This window comes from Anoplopoma fimbria, chromosome 9 (genome assembly GCF_027596085.1).
Source record: "Anoplopoma fimbria isolate UVic2021 breed Golden Eagle Sablefish chromosome 9, Afim_UVic_2022, whole genome shotgun sequence".
NCBI lineage: Eukaryota > Metazoa > Chordata > Actinopteri > Perciformes > Anoplopomatidae > Anoplopoma > Anoplopoma fimbria.
In genome coordinates, this window is record NC_072457.1 from 27513145 (window position 1) to 27537052 (window position 23908).

The 23908-nt window shown below is 40.6% G+C and overlaps 1 protein-coding gene across 1 annotated transcript; it reads left to right on the forward strand.

The window, feature by feature from the left end:
• Positions 1-774: 774 nt before the first annotated feature.
• Positions 775-15832, forward strand: slc2a15b (solute carrier family 2 member 15b). Its single transcript, XM_054604330.1, has 12 exons — positions 775-819; positions 2485-2583; positions 6572-6732; positions 6847-6971; positions 7573-7718; positions 8307-8439; positions 8719-8906; positions 11399-11509; positions 11997-12098; positions 12650-12725; positions 13937-14064; positions 15608-15832. Exons 1-12 carry the CDS (start codon positions 775-777, stop codon positions 15830-15832), a joined length of 1539 nt encoding a protein of 512 aa, XP_054460305.1.
• The last annotated feature ends 8076 nt before the right edge of the window (positions 15833-23908 follow it).

Here is a 23908-nt window from a genome sequence, read left to right on the forward strand (position 1 = left end):
AATACACATACTATACAACTACACAGACAATAAATACACATACTATACAACTACACAGACAATAAATACACATACTATACAACTACACAGACAATAAATACACATACTATACAACTACACAGACATCATCCTATAAGCACCACATAGGCTTTGACATTCAAATGAATCAGATTTTTCATTTCAGCCCCTAATTGTTTTATACTGTGTATATTATCTTATATAGACAATTCATTTCATTAATATATAAAAAAAATAAAATCTGCAATAACATCAACATAAAGTGTTGAGGTTCTCCACCTCCTTTTATTATTTTATGTGCTGTTACTGCTGCCACTGCATTTATATAATTGTTTTTTAAATCTAGTAATCTCTTTGATTTATGATGAATGTACTTCCACTTTTGTCACATTATGTCATCAGTTTTTCATACATAATGCTGTGTCACATTTTGTGTAAGGTGTAAATGATTTCTGTCTCTGGATACAGTTAGACAGGCTGTTCAGTAACAACTGTGGGCACTTTGGGACGCAGGATGAAGCCTCTTGCCTCATGTGATCGCTGATGGACCGGGGAGAACGACTCGGGGCTGGGTGATTGGAGGGACTTTGACAACCTTGTTAATTCCGCCCATCAACACGACACGCCTCCTCCCTGCCTCACCAGCATGTCTGAAAACTACAAATGGGGAGTGAAGAGTTTGAAAAAGTTGTGCGGACGAGCTGTTTCTCATCTCAAAGGAGCAGAACACACAGGGAGTAATTATTCATGACTTAAATGGCGGAGGAACTACTTCTTGAAAACAATGGAAAACCCGGCATGGTAAGTTTTCATTCAAGACTTTGATTATCTGTAGAGATGATTGACATGAAGATCAACTCTCATCATGTTTTTTAGATATGATGATCCTGACCTGACCTTGAATTTAAACCATCTATCTATCCATCTATCTATCTATCTATCTATCTATCTATCTATCTATCTATCTATCTATCTATCTATCTATCTATCTATCTATCTATCTATCTATCTATCTATCTATCTATCTATCTATCTATCTATCTATCTATCTATCTATCTATCTATCTATCTATCTATCTATCTATCTATCTATCTATCTATCTATCTATCTATCTATCTATCTGTATCACTATATCTACATTCAGATCAGGATCTTGGTTCATACCAGATGATGCCTTGGAAGGAATAGAAACAAGGAGCATAAACAATATAGTAGAGGTCCAGAGCTTTGACCAAACGGATGCAACATGTGAAGAGTAATAATCAAACTAAATTGAATGCAGACAGGGCAGCACTGTCTGCTGTGAGCTATTTTCACGTGTAGTCACTCTGTCCCTCAGGCAATTTACTGGCCAAATTAAGTTTCTTTAAGTCATCTATGCTGTTATTGTTAAATCAGAGCTGCCCACATTTTCACTTTAGTGGATTTCTATTGGCTCGCTGATATACAGTATATATATATAGCAGGATCTTTAAACCCTGACTTTATCTAAAATAATGGAAACATTGAATGGTTGTTGAATGGTGGGGTTATTGTGTGGTCCCGCAGTTTTCTCCAAGCTCCATCCAAAGGTATGGACACTCAGAAACACATTTTCATCCTGCTGGCCTTCTACCTTGCAGGTTAGCTAATCTCTGTTTGCTGGGATTTAAGGATGGCAGCCAAGAGGGAAGCTGCAGGCCGTTCCTAATGAAATACAGTAGGCTGCCCCGTCCCTCTTAAAGACAGAGGGGCTCTTGTGACTTTGGCGTGGTCAACGCAAAAGAACCCTGATTTTTTAACATACCTTGTATCACTAAATGCCATCTGCAAGCTTTAGTTGTTGAGTTCAGCTTGTGAGAATTAGAGCTGTTGTTTCAAATATATATTAGTGTTTTCTGCAAAACCAGATTTATAGTGCTTCTCCCAGGATTAAATGTGTAAACCTGAGGCTAGTTGGATCTGGCCAGTATCAAGGTGCCGGCTTGTTTCACTTCTGATTCTGTCACGTGCCGCTCAAAGCCTGTTCAGCTCTGCTGCAAAGTCCAAAGATCACAGATTTGTATATGCAACATATACCCATATAATAATGCTATTAAATACCCATACCGAGCGAGCTAATCTCTTTACAAGCTGCAGACAAGTCTAGAAAATAAACGAAACGTGAATTCAATGATTAGTTTTGGAGGTTTTAAATGGTCCATATGATGTACTTTGCAGGCAGAGTTTGATCATTTTGAATGGTGAGGTTTTTTTGTTGCTTTTTCAGATCAAAACCAAAAGAACCAGTATTTGTAATACATTTCTAGTTCAAGCTAATAGCTTACACTTCCTGCATTTTAAATGGCAAAATCCCTTCAAAGACAACCCCTTTAAGTTTATACCCATGTCTTGTCAATAACTCATTTCTGTGATTTCAGGCCTCTGGAGATTGGTTTGTGTAGCTTTTGTTTTTATCTGACTTTATCTTGTCATCTTCTCTTCAGCCTCTTACAAAGCCTCTGCTGGCGGTGGCTTTCCTGGCCTCGTTCGGCAGCTCCACGCTCTATGGATACAATTTGGCAGTCGTCAACTCTCCTGCACAGGTTTGTGTCACCACCACACCACTCTCATCGCTCTCCATCATCATCCACCCAAGTATTAAAATAGTTTTCACTCTTAACCCAAGAGACCCAAATATTCCCAGAATGAATGAAAGGGAGACACACTCTTTATCCACGCTACACATGACTTTTGTTAATGCACATAGTAAAGATCAGATTGTATTTCCTTTCAAGTCATGTGGGTGTGTGTATCAAATCTAGAGGCTGCTTGAGCCTCACCATGTCATCGATGTTGTGTGGTTTGTATCCATCATGTGCTCTGCTCCATCACGGCAGTGTAGTAATTAAACTGTGCACCATTCCTGTTTGGCCATGGACCCCCGACCATCACATTGAAGCATGAGACTTCATTGACACATCTCATGCTACTTTAGGGTCCACTCAGCAGACATCGGGTCACTTTGAAATCTGCTTCTTTCTTTTCACTGTTTTTCTCATTTTGATGTATTCTTCAAATTGATTGATAGAAATATAATATATATATATAAGTGTAGAAATGTAGACATTGTAGCGTCATTGCTGTTTGCCATTGTGTCTTTTTTGATACTAACACTGTTGGGCACCTACACAATTATACATACAGTGAGTTTAACTCAGGAATGTGTTAAACATTTGGGGAATTGGCTCATTCACTTTATTGGCAGTAGTTAGAATACACTGTGTTTGTGCATAAAGATCAAGAGTCTAATCTTAGCAACACTTAACTAAGCATAAAGACTGGAAGCTGGGAAAACAGCTAGCCTGGCACTGTACAAAGTAAAAAAAACCCTCTCACCTGTAAAGCTCAACAATTAACAATTTATATCTAATTTGTTTAATATATATACATACATGTAAAAATGACAATGTAGTTTTGTGTGAATTTTCATGCTGTTATTATTTCTTATATAGCTAATGTTGGATAGCCAGCTGCTATTTCCCCCTGCTTCCAGTCAATAAGCTAAGCTAACCTGTACAGAGTCGACAGTGGTATAAATCTTCCAAATTCAACAAGAAAGTGAATAAAACTTACAATAACTGTTTTTAGGACTGTTTGCGTCCACAACAAAACAGCTCATCACCTTTTTACGTCAATATGGAGAGCTTTTTAGCAAACAGCTGTTATTTACAGATACAGCAGTTAAGATAAAATAAGATAATCCTTTATTAGTCCAGCAGCGGGGAAATTTACATTTAAACAGAAGCATTAGCATTTTTGGAGTCGTGTCTCTGTCCACCTGATGAATGTAAGTCAGATATAACTCTCTTACGATTACTACTCTCTTTTAGCTCTGTTTTTAGTCTCCACCATCCTCTGAAGAAATATATGTCGCTTTAGCTACTAAATTTCCCACTATCTTCACCATCAAACTGTGTCTATCTGCTGTTTGTGGTTGGGGAGGTAATGCACAGTGGGTTTTTAGAGCATTTAACACCGAAAACAACGCTATGAGAGTGTTGAGTGTGAACCAAAGCAGCTGCGGGTTGCAAAGCTAAACAATTTAACCTTAAACTGAGGGAAGATTTGGGTGCTAATTTTCTGTAGATTTGACCTCTTGCACACAACACACATATATTTAACTTAACCTGTGCAGCTTTATCTTGTTCAATTAGAGACAGTTGCTCATTTTCACACATATTGCGAACTGCTACTAATGTGGTGAGGTCAAACCTTTAACCATGGTCCATGTGACTTCAGCCCCGTTGTAGGATTCACTGTTGACTGATGTGTGTCACCTGACATTAGTTATGCCTGTGTGCTCCAAATAAAACTCTATGTGTGGCAGGATATTCATTTGGTTGTGAGTTGAGTTTTTTACCTAAAGAACGAACTACCTTTGTGTGTCTTAGTAAGTAGTTTACATGATGAGAGAATAAAATTTGTCTCTGACTCATTGTTTATTTCAGGTAGATGGCTCATAGCAAAGGAGGTGGGATTAAGTATTTTAAGTAGCAGTTACACTACAATGTGTTTTTCAATCTTTTAAATCATTCTGTTTTAATTTAAATGTGTTGGCCTTGAAGTTTACTTTTGGCTTGAAATTTTAAGGGAGAACCAGGATCTGTTTGAGCTAAGCAGAGATAAAGTCACGGTCGTTGTTCTAATGATTTTCTTAGTTGCCTGTTTTCTTGTATTCATCTTCTGACATCATTTAAATTGGTTTTGACGTCATGTGACACTCTGATTCAGCCCATATGACTCAAAGCTCAACAAGAAGCAAAGGCTGGCTAATATTGAGCAGAAGTCAAACGATTAAATTTGAATTTCCCTTCTTGTTGATTTTGAAAACGTATTACTGTGTGTCACTTACTATCTGCAATGACGTTGCTAGACAATCAGTTGGGCTAAATTGCTGTACAATCGCTGAAGATGTCACAAGGTGCAGGGTGGCACTATTGAAATGGCATTTTTCTGAGGTTTCCAGTGAGGTTTTTCTCCCTCTCTCGCTCCATGAGCTCTTCTTCTCTCCTTAAACAGATTCTGATAAGTAAATTCGGATACAGGCTGACAGAGAGTACTTAGAAAGAAAAGCTGCACCTCACTGCATGGAATGGATTTGGATATTTTTTCTTTGAGTAAGGTAACATGAGATTATAACTACTAATTACTTCTTAACTATAAATGGAAATTACAAGTAACCATTTAAATCGCGACATTAAGCCACTGCAGTAAATGAACGGAGCAGAACAGGAAACAATGTGTCTCCTGCTGTGAGAATTTTGTTCAAGAGACAGAATAATAACTGTTAGCAATAATAAGGTAATATCATGCACCAAGGTTCGCTGTGGTGCTCAAACGCCAGTTGGCAACTGAATAAAGGTAGAATCATTGGATTTATAACAACAGTGACTAAGAAACCAGCATATACTATTCGATCTCACATTACACTTTGATTCGATCTGCATCCTGTCGGAGAAATATTTGGTAATTAAGCAATCAAGCCTGAGTAAAGATCTGTGTCTGATTATTATCCACAACTGCCTTTCCTTTTAAACAGCAGGTATGTTGATTACACTTGCAAGATCTGCAGGTAACCTTAATTAATTCTGGCTCAACCAGCATCAGGCTGTTGCAACGTAATGATTATGAACATTAAACTGGTCAGTTATGTGTCGAAGCTGTACACAGACTGCCAGTTTGTACGGTTCCCTGCACGTGTTGGAGACATTCTTGGTCAAATTGGAGGCACACTGTCCAGACTTCCATCACAAATTGACGAATTAACGTCACTCCCTTCTTTTCATCACTGAACTCCCTCTGGGTCTGTCCTTCAAATGATCATTCTGTGTCAACACTATTTTAACAAACAAAATGATAAGTCTTTTAATCTGTTGGTCAGTGTTAATACTAAAACTTCTAATTAAACTTGTTTCGCAGAGAGTGACTGAACAGTGTCTCTTGAGATTAATTGGGTTTAATGTAATAGGTTCTCCAGGACATCTCAGCGGAGTCCTCACTGTCAGATAAACCTGAATGAAATCTGAGGGATGTTGTTGGTCCTTACTGTCACACGACAAGAATAACCACTGTCATTTTTATCAAGCACGCAGTTTATGATCCCTAATCGTCAAATTTAAATTTGACTTTGACTGTGGGGGCTCGATGAGCTTCCTGTCTGCTCAATATGGCTGACTCTCCCGCTGACTCAAGCATCTATTCATCCCATGCCCGAGTGCAGCAAGGCTGAGCAAATGGCAAGACTAATGTTGACATTTGGATGTGTGGCACTGTGGGAAATAGTTACTCATGTGTTGCTGATGTCAAATTTCATGGCCACCATTTTTTTGCCCCAGGTCTTTTGGAGTGAGGGGGTGTACACATTTAAACTCACATGTACATGTGGGGGTTTTTTTTGATGGCAAAACAGAATTTATTGGAAAAATAAGACATTATCTTTTAATTCCACATGGTCTATGTATATTATAATGATTTATATTTTGCCCTGCTGGACAATGTAAAATTAACTTAATTCTTTCTTTCCTCAACCAGTACATCAAAGACTTCTACAATGCGACGCTGGTAGAAAGTTACAACTGGACTCCTGATGAGGAGCTGCTCACCGTCTTGTACTCCCTCACCGTGTCGATCTTTGCTATCGGTGGGATGACCGGGGCTCTGCTGGTGGGCAAACTGGTAACCAAATATGGAAGGTCAGTGTGTGTGTGGGGGATTCTTTTGGTGTATAATACAGGCTTGTTTACGTTTGTCATCAGCCTGTGTTCCTGACAGACTTATAATCGCTCTTTATTCACATTTTCAAACAGGAAAGGGACGCTGGTGAGATCCACCGTGCTGGTGTTTATAGGAGGAGCTCTTATGGGCTTCAGCAGAAGCTGCAGGATGCCTGCGATGGTCATTGTTGGACGCTTCATCACAGGAGTACACTCAGGTAGGCCTGTCTGTTCCCTGACTGACCTAATGAGTTACAATGTGTATATTCATCCACAACAAGAAGCTTAAGCAAAAAGTACAATTTTATTGCATTGTTCATTAGGCCTTTTTGGAATCTATCCCTACATTTTTTTTCTGATATTTTATTGATTTCCATTCCCTGTACAACAACTTAATATTAATAGAAACAAATGCCTGTGGAAATAACGTGTGTAATCTGAGGAATGAAAATGTTTAGCTTTTGGTTTTTGTTGGTTTGATGGACAACGTCCTCTTCTATTTATAATATAAAAAAGGACAAAGATACTTATTTGTATTTTTTATACTATTGTACAACAATATACAAAGATACTATTACAGTGCATCAACCTTAATCAGGTTGGAGACAGGCATTTAATAAGAAGAAGAATTAAAAAATATTATATCATTGGAACTAATAACAAGAAAATGTAATTTTAACTATGAACAAAAAATTGAATCATGCCATATGTTTGCTTTTCATTCAAATGTGATTTGGTCTAGAATGAATAGTAAGCACATAGAAGTTGTGTCATCTGCCGTCTGGTTTAGCCCATGATAATACCTCTCGTTTCCCACAGGTATCTCTCTCAGTGTGGTGCCGATGTACCTCGGTGAGATCGCCCCCAAGAACATGCGAGGCTTCCTGGGCCTCGTTCCCAGCATCCACATTTGTCTTGGAGTCTTCATTGCTCAGGTCCTCGGCCTATCTGAACTGCTGGGACAGGTACTAACATCGAGGCGTTGAAATGCTACACAGGTTTGCTGTGTTGTGTTGGTGGCTCGGTAATAAGTTCTCTGTCTGAACAGATTCACCTTCTTCCCGTAGTACCATTCTTTTTTTCTACATGATATGGATTTCATTCTGGAATGGATTTTGTGGCATATGCATCAGCTCAAGCGGCAAGTTCCGTCTATCTAGTCCTGATCTTTCATCAGAAACGCACACCAGATGCTATTTTAATTTACTCACAGACTTGAGCTTGAAACTTTTTTAAGTACACCAGTGTAATTTTGTAAACTATGGCACGGTCACGAATCACTTATAAGCATGAATAAGTAGCGGAATACAGCACGTGAACACACTGTTATAATTAGATAATAATTTATATGACATGTCCTTCTTTCTTCCATCTGCCCAGTTTTGTCTGATACAGTAGTGGGGGTTAACTAGTCAATGCCATGCTTTTTGGTTCATCCCGTCTCACTTTTACGTCCTTTCAACAGGACATACTTAATAAAGATGAAAGGTTGATTATTGAAAGTAGCTGATTGTTTATCTTTTAGTAATGTGTCATGTTTTGTTTTCACACAGGAAAAGTACTGGCCTCTGCTCCTGTCCCTGGTTGTGTTTCCTACACTCTTCCAGCTGATGCTGTTGCCATGGTTTCCAGAGAGTCCACGGTACCTGTTGATAGAGAAGGGAAATATTCACGCCACCATTGAAGGTTAGAAAGTGGACTCTTTGTTTTTTTCTCTACTAAATCATCACTTAATGTTTGATTATATGGAATAAAGACTGTTTTGATTTCTCTTAACAACCTGCAGTTCTTAAATGTTATGTCTAATAACAAATTTAATTCACTGTACTAGGACGAGTGGACCTGTTCATGTCCCCCCTTTTCAGAATTCTGATCATGTCTTCTGTTTCTCATTGATTTTGAATCTTGATGTCAGGACTGGTGTTTCTGCAGGCCGGTCAAAGCTTTTCTTTCTGTCCTTTTTAGCCCTGAAGTGGTACCGTCCGGAGGGAAACATCCAGGCGGAGGTGGATGAGATGCAGGAGGAACAGCGCTCTCTGTCTTCCATCCAGACCATGTCTGTTCGGGGCCTGCTCAGGGACCGCTGCGTTCGTTGGCAGGTCATCACCATCGCGGTGGTCAACATCGGCATGCAGCTGTCTGGCATCGATGCGGTGAGTGTGAAAAGCATTGTGGGCCTTTTCGTCCTTTCTGTTTTTGTCTCTGTTCGCATTTTGAATGGGCAAAGTCTGTGCAGTTATTATATGAGAGTGAGAGCTCATATTGCTACAGTTCCCAGCTGTGCTCCACCCGTCTGCACCTCCTCCTGTCCATACATCACAGTCCCACATGCAGCCACTGAGTGACTGAGCAGGGGGGCCAACAGGACCACGCCTCATTATCTCCTGGTCCTCTCTGTTAGTGCTACCCCACATGGGAAGGTCTTCCCATCCACACGCACAGACACATCTTTATAATCATTTCTCCATGTGGACGGGAGCTCTATGCATGCTGGCCCACATGCTAGTACAATTTCCCAGCAGGGGGGGAACCCCACTGAGTCCCACTGTGCCAGAAACACAAGACTTGAAACATACAGATGAATCCATGTGTCTGAAGGCTGTGTGCAATAAATCTGTGACACAAAATGCTAAATCAGACATTTTGTTTAAAGTGAGAAACAAGCTTGTTGTTCCGAAGATCTTGATCTAAGATTCATGTCTTTTTTGAAGGTCTTTTTTTTGTTAGCAAATAAGTTAAGTATATACAACATAGCTAACTAATATATATTCAGAAAGTTGAGGGCAACATGCTTTTGACTTCAGAAATTGAAGATAAATACATGCAGAACAAATGAGGCCACCTGGAAATGTTTATTGAATCCAAAACACTTAAAGTGAGAGGTTTATTGCACTCTTGACATGAAGTGAAACTCATTGCACCTGGTCCCCTTTCTTCTTTTCAAGCACAGTTTATCAAGGCAAATGTCAAGTTTAGAGACATTAAGTGGGATATCTACACTTTTGCAGATGATGTTGTCCTTTTGTCCATTAATGGACTGTAATACTTGATGGTGGTCATCAAGGTCATCTCCCTGGTATTTCAGGCAGAAAATTGGAAGCTAGTTGGGAGTGAAGGAGTTCAAGTATCGCATGTAAAGGTAAAAATGGACGTGACGCTAACTGCCAGGTCAAAGCAGGTAGATGCTGCAATAAAAGGTGCACCCACAAAGCAAGACTCTTGATTTATAGGCCTTCATTCTGACCATCACTGAGGTAGTGACCTGAAGACGTTATAGCGTTACACAGCTCACACTCAAACAGGGCGAGGTGCTAAATGATCCAGGAAGACCTCCGAGTTTAAAGGATTGGATGGTTCAGAGAGGTGCAGGGTGCCCTCAAGGTGCTTCCCTCTGGCTGTGTAACTGGGAGAAGACTTGTTGTACACCGAGATGCACCAGAGGGACTACATCAGTCAGCTGGTCCAGGAACAGCTTGAGTTTGGCAGAACTCAAGAAGAGCTGGAGGAAGTCTCAGAGGGAAATATGCCAGGGCTGCTCTGCTTACTGCTTATATGGCATATGTGTCTGGATGGATGGATGAAGAAGACTATTGGAAGAAAAGCTAATTGTTCCTAGAATAGATGTAAATAGTCTTTAGTCACCAGGCTAGAGTTTTTGTCAAAGAAATGTTAATCAAAAGCAAAATATGTAATCTTATTTAAATAACACAGGATTTCTGTTATTAAAGTAGGTCTTAACAATTTTGAAAAACTATCTTATTGCAATTATTTTGACTCATATTGCAATTTCAATATGATTTGCAATATTAGATATTATGATTCTCATTTTCATTGAAAACCATATTAGAACGATTATGGTGGGATTTTTGTCTGCACCAAACAAATATGTGTTCCTATGTCTGTAGAATATGATGTGTAGGCCAGGACACCTCTGCAGCCCAACAATATTTAATTTAAAATAAACATTTTGACACACATTTTACCTTTAACAAAGATTGTGCCTCCTGTGATTTGAAAATGGCAGTAGGACATATTGTGATTTCAATAAAATTTCCATTAATTGTTCAGCCCTAAAAGTAGATTTCAGTTCAAGGAAAAATAATTCAGCCCACTAGAATGTCAAGACAATTCATGTGTTCATAACAATATGACTGGTCCCAGTTCTTTTTCAAATAGTGTGTGTATGTTTTGTGCTTGGATATAGGTGTGTGTGTGTGTGTGTGTGTGTGTGTGTGTGTGTATGCCTTCGTCAGTGCTGCAATGGTGATGAAGTAGCGTCTATGTATGGTTACTAAATCAGCAAGACAGCATTTAAGCGCACCAATCACGATCTTGTCCACACCTCATCAATGATGGATGTTGCATCAGCAAAGTGTGATTAATGAGAATACGCAAATTAATTTCAAGGGGAGCACTTGTCAGAAGTCCATACTGATGAAGCGCTGTATCTCAAATGCATGAGTGATGGTCGGCGTGATGATAATGATCACTATGATGAATCACGAGGAAACGCCAAATAAGCAGAGCGACTTTTTGGAAAAAAAGACAAACTTTGAGTTTCAAAGCATCTGTGTGTCTGTGTGTGTGTTTTTGTGGTGCGACATATTCATCATAGTAATAAACTTCATGTCACTGTCAATTTCAGATCTGGTTCTATACAAATGACATTTTTAAGAACGCAGGAATCCCAGAACCTTATATTCAGTACACAACTGTGGGAACTGGAGCCATTGAGGTCATCTCTGGGATGCTGGGGGTGAGTAGACATTTTCACACTTTAAACACACCAAGAAATATTGTATCACTAACAAAATTAGTTTCAGAAATTATACTTTTTTTTCATCGTTTATCTCAATCTTCATTTGGACTGATGTCTTTCTCTGTTCAGGGGATCAACACTTTACCTAAATAACTTCAACTTAGAAATCAGTGGTCCATGCGATGAACTTATTCCTGTTAAACATACAAATGAAATAAATGAAAATAAAAACACAGCACTTATCTTCTTTTTATAATGTTCATAACTTTACCTTTACTTATCAGGGACATTGCACATTAACGAACGTGAATGTAATGTAAATGTGCCTGATTTAGCCGAATGGTTTCATGTTACATGAAAACACGGATTAATGCATGCTGGTGGTATAACAGTAAACATGAAATGGGCTGAAATAAGTGCTTGGAGCATAAAACCTGTTTTTATTCTCCTGGATGATGTAGTTGCCTCTTTGTCCGTTTTTCAGTGTTTCACTATCGAGCGTCTGGGCAGAAGACCTCTGATGATTGGTGGCTTCCTCTTCATGGGTCTCTGCTGTACTGGCATCACAATGTCTGTCCTCTTCCAGGTACAGTCCCATCTGATGTCCTGCTCATCAGGAATAAATCAACATCAACTTGCAGATTGTGGCGCGGGCACACAATACATGGGGCTAAGGACACTAACACATTAACATAATTATTTACCGAAACTATAATCTGTGTCTTAGTAAAATATTTTTTTTTGTGTGTGTGCATAACAACAAAATATAAGAAAATGTTCCCATACTGTACAAACATGGAAATAACTTTTTCCTGCTGTAATTTTCTCTTCTGTTCATAGCAATGAAAGTGATGTAGGACAAAAGCTGTAGTGGAAGGATAATAATAAATAAAGGGGAATTTTTATATACTAAAAAGGCTGTCATTTTTAGTAGATGTCCACTGGATTTGACTCCAACAGATGACGCCTCATATTGGCTTCAAATTAACTTTTTAATTCAGTTTTGTCCCCATCCTTTTAGGACAGTAATCAACCCCAAAAAAATCTGAATTATAAAATATTGTAAATGAATAATCATGAAAACTGTACAAACAACTCGTAACTTCAGACTCATGACTTGTGTTCAACCAATCACAGGCGCAGCTGTCCTTCATGCGCTACATCAGTGTGGGCTGCGTTGTCGGGATTATTGCTGGTTTCTGCATTGGTCCAGGTAAACCCCTAGCTAAACCTCTCTGCATCTCACTTGATAAAAAAAAAAGAAGAAGAACATTTCCAGTCCATACAAACCGCACTAGATTTGGGTGTCCTGTGTGTAAGATAACACTGCTCCCTGCTGGAAGCTCGCACCATAGCAGGCACTAAATCTCAAAAAGCAGCACCACTCCTTCCGGACTCCTCCTCCGACTGTGAAGAGATATTGTATTTCATTAGTCTTGTAAATTAGGAAATCATAACTGCCACACTACATCCATTCCCACAGCCATTTGTACACTGGATGAGTTGAGTGAAGTGAATTAAGAGGCAATAGTTTACAACTTTGGGAGCCACGTTGAGTGGACCTGTGAGGATGATGAATTAGAACAAGTCTGGTTTACACAGCGCCATTCGTCAAGACGGCAAAAATCTATTCCTCGGCATGCGGTGGCGAGGATTTCTGTAGCTGCAATTAGACTTATAATGGCTCATTGTTCATAAGCTAGCGGTTTCCTTCAGACCAAACCTCACATGCACAATGACGCCCCCCATACATACCGCAGATGTTGACAAATTATGGCCTCGTTATTGGTTTGACGATATTAAACCTTCCTCTCTGCAATTATCATGAACAGATAATGAGGACATCGTTCGGAAGGCTCATCATTAGAGCTTTTACTAATGCATATTTCTCCTTCATGGCTTTCACTTCTAACAATGAAGAATTATGTGTTTAAAGCCTGGACAACATCTCATAGACGCTGCATATCAAACTAATGACTTGCTCAAGTCCTGGCTAAGCTATTCTGTCTCCTGGACGGAGTTGAACTTTTGCCAAGTTGACAAAGTCTCTCGTCAATCTACGATCACTCAGTGATAATGAACACATAATGAAGTGCATGCAGAAATATCAGAGTAATATAATAGCAAATGGAGCTTGAGGAATGTTTCTCATTTTGTTATATCATTGTTCTGTTTATTTTGAACGACTGCCAGAGAATAGCCCTGAGTGGGAATATTGATAAACTAATTGATGAATGAAGATGCTGGTGTTAATTTCACAACACTCGATGGATTCATGCAGGTGCACTGAGTGGTTATCTGTGATTTGTATTATGACAGCATGATAGGATGCCTAGTTAGGTCAGACCAATAGATGAACCATGTTGTCAAAAATGCGTCCTTTTAAATTAATAAAAACATATGCTTTTTGTCTGTTCTGTGTAGCTGGTGTGCCGTTCCTGATCACTGCAGAGCTGTTCAAGCAGTCACACCGACCAGCTGCCTACACCGTGGCCGGATGTCTCAACTGGATGTCCAACTTCACCATTGGCTTCGTCTTTCCCTTCCTAGAGGTCAGAGCAAACTCAAATTCTACTGTTGGCTTTTGATTTTTAAATCTACATCCTGAAACGTCCAAAATGTGTAGCAGATCTCATGGATTTACTCCCTTAAAATACAATTAATTTCATTGTAAGATGAACATCTTATGTGCCCAAATGTTTTGTTTATTTGGCAACTTAAGCCTAATTGGCGTTGTAAACATCAAGTTCATCTTGACATTGCACCAAGGGTCTGGTGGGTCAGACCCACGGCAGTTATGATAAGGACTGTCTGGTGTCGTTAGAATGGAGGTGACTCCCCAAATACCAATAAAATTACTAATTAAAAGTGACCTTGCTGTCCCTGGTCGTCCTCAGTGTGGGTCTAGTTCAACAGACACAAAGTAAAGAGGACGATGATGTGTCCTGTGGAGAGTGACGATGTAAGTCTGCATGAATACTGGCCACAAATGTTAAAAACACATGGGCATCATGTGGCCCTTAATGTTTCCGTTTCTATTTAATAGAAAAGGGTTAGGGCTATAAATAGAAGAGCTTCAGAGCGTCCAAAGCCATATTTTTCACTCTGGATAAAGCTAGCAGTTTACCCCTGCCTTCAGTCTTTAAGCTAAGCTACACTGAAGTCCTATCGTGGGCGATATTGTTCTGAACTCACACTGAATACTTTGATAGACATTTTCACATCTGACTGTGGCTCTGATAGCACAACAAGAATATGAAAAAGACCAAACAAAGCCTTAGACTTATGTTTTTATAATGTGTAAATCTCACCCGAAGTTCCCTCAATTTCCTGCACTAATCAATATTTTAAAATTAACAACGGCCCAAAACTTATGTGTAATAACCCAAAGACAAGTATCACCAAACTAAGCAGTTCCCCTCAGCTCTATGGAGGCGTGCAACTTTACTATTTCAGTTCAGTCTCAGCTCCTCAAAACTGTTTCTAGCAGCAGCAGGCGCCTGTTTTTTTTTGTCAGGCGAAAAAACTACCACTGGAGATTAGATTAGATTCAACTTTATTGTCATTGAGCAGAGTACAGTTACTGAAACAACGAAATGCAGTTTAGCAGTTCAGTACAGAGTAAGGTAATGAATAATATATAGAACAAATAAAATGTGTGGGGGTATGAATACACTAGATAATATACAGTATGAGCTAGCTGGTGAACATAGCAGAGTTTTTAGCAGCCAAAAAAACAGATATTAATAATAATAATAATAATACACTTTATATAGCATCTTCAATACAAGAAATGCAGCACAAAGAGCTTTCAATAAAGGAAAAATAGTTGGGGTTCAATTTCATTAGAATTAATGTTAAAAATAAGATGGAATAGAATACTTACAATTAATCAAATTCCCATTAATCTGCTTTTATTAGCTTCAATGTGGCCTGTTTCTGTCTAAATGTCCTATTTTTGTAAGTAAGAAAACCATTTGTGAACTATGACCCTTTGTCTCCTTTTACTTTCCTTGGATAATGATGTCTTTGTAAAGAAAGTCAGAAGAGTATTTGTTTTCTATGATCATGCCTTCGTGTGTCTTCCCTCCACAGAACGCCACCGGTCCTTACTGTTACCTGATCTTCTGTGTGGTCTGCTTTGGAGTTGCCATCTACACCATCTTCGTCATTCCTGAGACCAAGAACAAAACCTTTATGGAGATCAGCCAGATGTTCGCTGCCAAGAACAAAATCATCGAAGAAGAGTTGACTTCCAATGGGCATCTCAAAATGGCGATGATGAACGGCTATGGAACTCTTAGCCTCGGTGCAAAATAGACTGGTGCCTTCTTGGTTTGTAATGACTGAAGCGACTGAAGCGGAGATAAAAGGTGGAACTTCTGTGGCCACACGGAGATCTGCTGCTTCATGTGAGAACTACACAGACCAACGCCTGTTCCTGTTTTAACCGTTAATCCCCAGAGTGCAGCTCCTGTACTTTATGTGAGACAGGAGTCACGCGGCCGTGTGTTTCAAATCAACCATCAGTGACATTTTAATCGGTTTCTCTGCTTCTAAAAGATTTTTTACGGGAACCCAGTTGGTTTCTCACAGAGCTCTTAAGACGTTTAACTCTCCACATTAGCTTCACTTTGTTGTAACACATCCCATGATCACTTTATTTTTCATAGTTGATGACGAATACTGTCTCCTTGTTGCTCAATAAAGACTATGTTTATTTAGGGACGCAGAAATAACACCTCGGAGGCAGAGCTTCTATCAGTGAACTAAAGGAAAACCATTTATCGGATGTTTCACCATGTGACCATCATGTGAATGATATAATATTACCTGTTACTGTATTCAATGTTCAGCTCAAGGTGAAGAGCATGACCAAGAACTTGTCTTTCATTCACTCTGGGATTTTGTATCTATTTTAATAGAATTTGATATTGTGGCTGCTGTGGTCATTTCATAGGTCTTGTCCAAATAAATGCACATACATGTTAAGCTTGTTGAAAAGCTATAATTTATCAATATATTACAACAAAGTAGCTGTACAAGTTTGTTTAGTCGTTTTTTTTAACCAGCCTGTTTTACAAGACCTCTTTGTATAAAATATGGTGGAAATAAAATGAAGACATGTGCAGAAACATTAAAATAGTTATCTGTCTTCTGAGTTTTCCTGATGTATTGAACTATAAACTGTTTTGTTGATTGAGCCTCATAATAACAACAAACAGCAAAAAAAACCAAAAACTGTTGCCTCCATACGAAGAAGATTACATAAAGAGAAAAATCATTGTGTGACATTATTGTATCTCACCAAAAACAACCAGTAATAGAACAAAAACTAAAACATTTCATTAATCAAATACACAAATAAAATGTGGGTCTTAGAAGCACAACCAAAATTATTTCCAACACGGACATAAGAGAAAGAGATGTAGAAGAAACACTGAAAGTTTTTATTCCAAAGGGCAAGATTGTAACTAAAACCTCAGCCTGTATTTTGAGTTTATAAGTTGTAACTCATGGTTAATACAATGTTTTCAAGTGAGGTTTAAAATTAATTTTGCCCATGGAAAAAAATATATTTTGAGGGTCCATTTAGTACCGGATCATTTTAAATCATCTTCATCAGCAGAGTGAGCTTGCCCATTTGCCCTGGGATTGTAGAAAGTGATCCAAAAAAATGAATTTGAACATCTACAATTCCATGACAACTGAGCAAAATTCACCTGATGAAGATCATATGATTTGCTCTAAAGCTCCTGAACAGCTACTGAAATGACCTTGTTGTAGAATTGTTTTCCCTACATTTACTAGTGATTTAAAATCCAATAATAAGAACAATTAGATGCAGACATTTTAAGTGGCTGGTGTTGATCCATTTGGTTGTAATCCAGTTACAAATGTAAATAAATTAGATAAAATGTATTCATGTTTGTTGTATTCTCATTTACCTAGAAGCCAAACTCAATAAAAAAGTTTCAACTGTCAAAAATATCAAAGCAGATATTATCCATCATTACATAATTGACTTAAAAGGTGACGCTTCCAAGTGGCTAAAAAAAGCAGCTCTTTTTGTACAGGGTCAAAGGTCAAATTGTTTTTCTGACGAACTCAAAAGCTGTTCTTAATAAGGGCTTATAAGTGATATATAAAGCATTAATAAAGTATTTAGTATCTGTTAATAATGCCATTAATTACAACTCAAAAACTCTTGAATTATTAGAAAGTGGTTGACATACATTAGAAGTATTTGTTTTCATTCCTAGAAGGACTTCTCTGAGGCTCATGATTCAAGAACAGACAATTAGATTTTTCACAGCATCAAGGACAAAAGGAAAACATCTTTAAATGTCTAGTGTTGTAAGAAACCACCACTTAACATGTTTCCACCTCTTCAGTCTATGGATCTATGATACTTTATACTTAACATAGTCCTGTTTTCTCTCTCTGGTTCCCATAACAAGTACGACTACACTACTCTCAGTAACTGAAGAACTGTCCTCAACATGTAAATGAGACATTTAACCTTAAAGTCTTACTTAGGGAGGTTATAACCGACTCCTGATATTTTTGTCATTCACCTCAAACTGTGTTGTGTGGTAAGAATCACACAAATAGCAGCGTTCTCTCTCGGTGTGTAAAACTGCCATCATCCTGACTGCAGTTTTCTGCCAGCCAGGGTTGCAAATGTGCCATACCATGTGAAGTTGTATATGAAATGTGGGAGTCGTACAGTATGTTGAAGGATGTGAAGTAGCACTACCCTCTCTCTCTCTCTCTCTCTCTCTCATCTCTTCTCACTGCCTTTAGGCTGGCTGATCCATCTGTCAGCCTTTTGCACGAGGGCCCTGCAAACCCCCAACTGAGGCGGAATGGATACATGTTGTCACCTCCCTGCATGTCCCGATGTCACAGAGGAGGGAGAGGAGAAAGGGTCGACCGGGCCCGTGTTTGAAACACCAGAATCACATCTGGACTGGTTTGGTACAGTGTCTCAGCACTTCCAGACGTGGCTTCCTGTCACGGAAAGGAAGGGAAAAGGTGAGGCGAGCCGGGTGATTGAGAGTCAACCTTTGGAGATGTTGATTTTCTGCTGAATGACAAATGGACAGCAGAGTCTCAGTCCTGAGAGGACAAACACGGGGCCGTGTGGCTGTTCATATGTAACGTCACTCCCAAACAAAGGGCTGCTTGTCACCGAGACTACAGTACATTTCAGTGGATAATGCCACAGCCTTGTGCACATGTGAAACACACACGCACACACACACACACACACACACACACACACACACACACACACACACACACACACACACACACACACACGCAGGCTCACTCCGCCTCGGGCAGGCAGAGGCTATAAATCAAACAAATAGCATCACAGTCTGGCGAAGGAAGCATTCCAACAGATAAAATGCTCTCCCACACAACAAAGCCACACTCACTGCGTAATTAATTGCAACAAATTACCTCTTCCTCTCCCTGTCGGCCCCCACCTCGCCTCTTTTATGGCACTGACAAGCGCATGTGCGTTTGCGCGGTGCGTACACACACACACACACACACACACACACACACACACACACACACACACACACACACACACACACACACACACACACACACACACACATCCTCGGCCTGCACCCTTCATAAGTGCTTTAATGTGGCTTATTGCAGTGTGCGGTCCCCTTAGCCGTGGAAATATTCGCTTGACGGATGTGCTTTGTCGCCGGCGCTCCCCGGCGGAGGGCGGCTGTCAGGGAGGAGATGATAACATTAACAGGGAGGCAAGGCGATGACAAATGCCTGTTATCAGCGAACGAGGCCGGTGACAAATCGAACGGCAGCGCCCAGGCAGCCCCGGCGCGGCGTAATAAAAAAGAAGATGGATGGCACACCCAGGCAGGGCCCGCGTTAATGCGATTTCCACTGCTCTCCCTGACTCCCAATTAAGGCTGGGAGGGAAGGAGGGGGTGGTGGGGAGGAGGAGGAGGAGAGAGAGAGAGAGAGAGAGAGAGAGTGTGCAAAAGACGGAGAGGAGCTGAGGATGGTGTGAGGAGGAGAGACTGAGGTTGGACAAGGGAGAGAAGAAGAAGATGAAGAAGAAGAGGCGGAAGGGGTTAGAGGTGTGAGGACAGGAAGGGACACCGTGAGGAAGAGGCAGCGGCATGTGAAGAGGACGGATGTCAGTAAGGATGAGGCAGGAGTGACAGGAACAAAGTGGAGGCACCACAACAGAAGATGCAGCTTTAATTGTCTGCAGGGCCCATCTGCTCCCCCCCCCCTCCCTCCTTACCTCCTCCCCTCCTTTACTCACATCTCAATCAGGGCCACGTCTCAGAGGCTTAGGGTTGTTAGGTGTCTCTGCGGCCAGGTGGAACACCATTAGTGCCTTTCAAACGACGACAGTAATGAACAAAACCTCTCTCTCTCTCTCTCTCTCTCTCTCTTTATTCTTGCTTCGACAGGTTGACGCTCCTTGATTAGCAGTATCAGATGTGTCAGCACTGGATCGAAGTGTTTAAAGAAAGAAAAACAAAAGACGTCCTGCATGCTCCCGTGGTTCTCTGTTGGCTCAGGATTCAACGGCTGCGCTCTAAATCAGCTCTTATAAAAACAGAGCTGACAGACAGCCTATGGCTTCTGGGCAGACTGAGCCATAGAGATGAGCTACGACTCTGTCCGGGATGACTGTTCAAACTCATCCCGTCCAAGGACCCAGATGTTATCCCTTTTGCTAAAAGGATCAGCGCAGGATATTGAGAAATTGCCTCGGGATGAGGGGGCATCTGTGCCCGAATACCCAAGGGCTGCTGTTTTGTCACTCTGACAGTGTTTTATAAAAGGCTGAGGAAGCTCCGAAGACTGCAGAAGCGAGGGGCCATATATCTCCCGCTATTACATCCAGGCTAGGAGGAGAGGGTTGAAATGACAATGAAATATAGCCCCGGCTCAACGGGAGAAAAAGAACAGGGTCTAAAGAGGGACGGCTGCGTCTCCTCGGGAGCTTGCAGGGGCTGTGCTCCAAATCGGAGACAGATGCACGGCCGTCCCAGACACTAACCCCGTGCTCTACTGCAAGTACACAGAGGTGAAAGGGAGAAGATGTGTGGTTCAGAGAGGGGAGTCCTCAGAGAGAACAGACTCTCTGTGCCTTTGCTGGTATTAGTCTGAAAGAACAAGGAGAAATTAGAGCCCTGTAGGAGGAAAGGAAGGGAGAGGGGAAGGAGGAGGAGGAGGAGGAGGGGGGGGGTGAAAATCCAAACTCGGCAAGGACCCCTGCATCATTAAGTTGTCAAGTGGACGGGAGGCCCCGAAATATGACTTGGAGTTATTGCCGGGGCCGGGGCTGATGATATAAGAATTACAGTACATGGATCATAGCCGGATCGATAGGTAGACAAAGTCATTATGGAGGGGCTAGAGTTCAATGCCTCCCCGGGGCTGCGAGCGGGGACAGAGGGCTCAGATTTATCACCATGGCAATGTGTATCGCACACAACACACAGGTGGCTGTGTAGTTATATTTCGCTTGTTGCCCTTATTTCCAAAGCTATCTGTTCCAGCTGTATTGATTGTTTGGAGTCGTTCTGTGGCTGCAGAAGTGGAGCTTTGCACGCGTGCCTTGACTTGGCCTTTATTTGTCAATGTGTTTTTGCAGCCCTGTGAAGGATGTCCGCACATATGTGTGTTTACAGGTAAGCTAAATGTCCTGGCGCATGCACATCACTCAGCAGTGAGCATTTGTCCTTCCTTGCTCTCTGTCTCTGCAGCAGAGGGAAGCAGAGGGATGGGGAGCACGAGCAGGGCAGCATCGATCCTCTCTGTGCCGAGAGAAATTAGGCATGAAATTAAAGCTCCCATCAAAGGCCAGGGCCGGCACTGTCACCTGATCCAGCACTATTTATACTCCCGGGAGATGATGATGATGTCTCCATCACGCTGATGATAACAGGACAGAGAGGAGAGAGAGGAGAGAGAGAGAGAGAGACGGAGGTGGAGGAAGTCTCTCCCCTCCATCCGCGGTGGTGCCAGTGACCTGCCATCATTTATACTGCCAGGGCCCAAGTGCAAGGTTAGCGCCAGCCTGAGCCCCCATAAATCATTGCTCCGGTGGACAGAGAGAGGCCGGGGGTCGACGGCTCTCGCAGCCAGCCTCTGCTGATGAGAGAGTATTTATAGATCAGGAGGGAGGGAGAAGGGAGAGGAAGGATGTGTGTCTAAGTGGCTTATGAGGAAGTGTGGGCACAAAGAAATGAAGATATGACTGAAAATATTTATCTAAATGCATCAAATCCACTCGTGCTTTAATGTCAATAGCAAGTTAGCTCATTAGGCAAGCCGTTCTTCTGCGCTGATGTAAAGTCGGTCAGTGCAGACGTCACGGAGTTGTAAGGAAGTCAGGAGACAGTAGGGGGAGCCCATTAACCACACATCAGACCCCATATGTTGAGTTAGCTCAGCTGCTTCCTGCACGCTGACACACTTTGACTTCACTAATAAAGTCTTTGGTCCTCGCTACAACACATAACAAAAGCGTAGAAACAAGACGGACAACCTGTAAGTCACGACCAGTTAGGAACTTCCATCCTCAAAATCCACAATTTTTAAACCCATATTTTTTCCCGTCACATTCTGTTTTACAAGGTTCCTGCCAAGCACAGTGTTTTGACACCAGTACGGTGGAACCGGCATGGTGCTGTAATGACCTGTGGCCAAAGATTCTCCAGGCTAAACACTGGGTTACGATTCACCACATGATGACTGGTTGTCCCTCAGTCTCACTTTTTTTTGTTTTTGCATGCTGCTGGTGTGCTGCACGCCGTCCATCTCTCCAGCAAAAATAAACTGTGGCTCTGCGGCTGAAGAAAGAATAACTTTTAAAAAAGAGATGGTTTTCAGGATCACTGCTGATCCTTTCAGTGCTGATGTGAGGAGGGACGGTGATCTGAATGATTACTGAGAGTTGTTTTTGATTGGTGAATCACTGTGTGTGTTTGGTGTGTGTGAAGGGGCAACAGCAGCCTGGAGGTCAGAAAAGCAGGCTTGTGATTGGTTAAAATCTAAATTGGCTTGGATTTGGAAAAGAGATGGAGTACATTTACCGAGATAATGTTCAACACAAATTAATTTACTAGTAAGTATTTTACTTGTATTATTATATTCTCAAACACTGCTACACTTTTACCAGGCTACTAGATTTTAGAGGGAGTGATTGTATTTACATTTATTAGACAGCTGTAGTAACTCTACAGAGTAAGGCTTAACAAGTAAAACTTAACATTAGCTCATATCTGATGCATTACTGGAGTTTAAACCAGGCAGTGTGACGAATATGTGTTGGCTGATTTCATCTCCATTATATTGAGATAAAGTCTGTGCAAAAAGCAGTGGTGGATTTGTCAGGACTAGTGCTTAACAAGTATTATGTACATCAATTAATCCAGTTGACCGAAGACAGAATTTTGATAATCAATATTTATTGCTGGTTTTAGCTTTTCCAATGCCAAGTGGATTTGTTATTGTCTTTTTAAATTAATATTATTATACATTTAATGTTAATAACAATTAATAATAATGGAATTTTGAACTGTTTGTCAGTCACAAAAAGCTATTTACAGATGTCAGCTTGGGCTTTGGGAAATTGTGAGGGTTTCTTTGTTTGTTGCTTTCTATAACATTTTAGAGACAACATTTTTATTTATTTATTTCAGGATTACAAAAATAATGAATAATGAATATAATTATAATGAAATGAATCATGAGGCAAAATATTAGGTATCATTTTATTACATTTAGTTTAATAATGTATTGGGTTTCCATGCAGGAAACATATGTAAAGATTCACTGCTTTTACTTTTGGTACTTTAAACAGTTTACTGTAAAGTCTATACTTGAATGCTGAGCTTTTTACTTTTAATAAAGTGTTACTACATTGTGTTTTTTAAATATTTACAGTTGATAAGTGAAGGGCTGCAGTGCATGTCATCCAACTGACTCTGGAGAAAGAGAATAAATAAATACATATATATATTATATATATATATATAAAAATACTCCACTGCATATTTTTTAATCTTTAAAGTCAGAAATCCACATAAATACACTGATGACCAATTTCTGTGCACCTCAACTTTAATCTTGTAATGAATTTACTTTCACAATCACGGGACAACCCCCACAGAGCCCCCAAACCCCCGCTCCTCAGCACATGAAGGTCCTATCCGTCTGAGTGGCAGATAGGAGGGGTGTTTGATCGATAAGAACCACCCTCCCCTCGGCTCACTGACAGCTCCTGTCAAGCATCCAGCAGGCCGCGTATCAAATGGATCAACCCTTTACCCCCCCCCATAACACCACCACCGACAGCCCCCACTTTAAAGGAGAACTGTC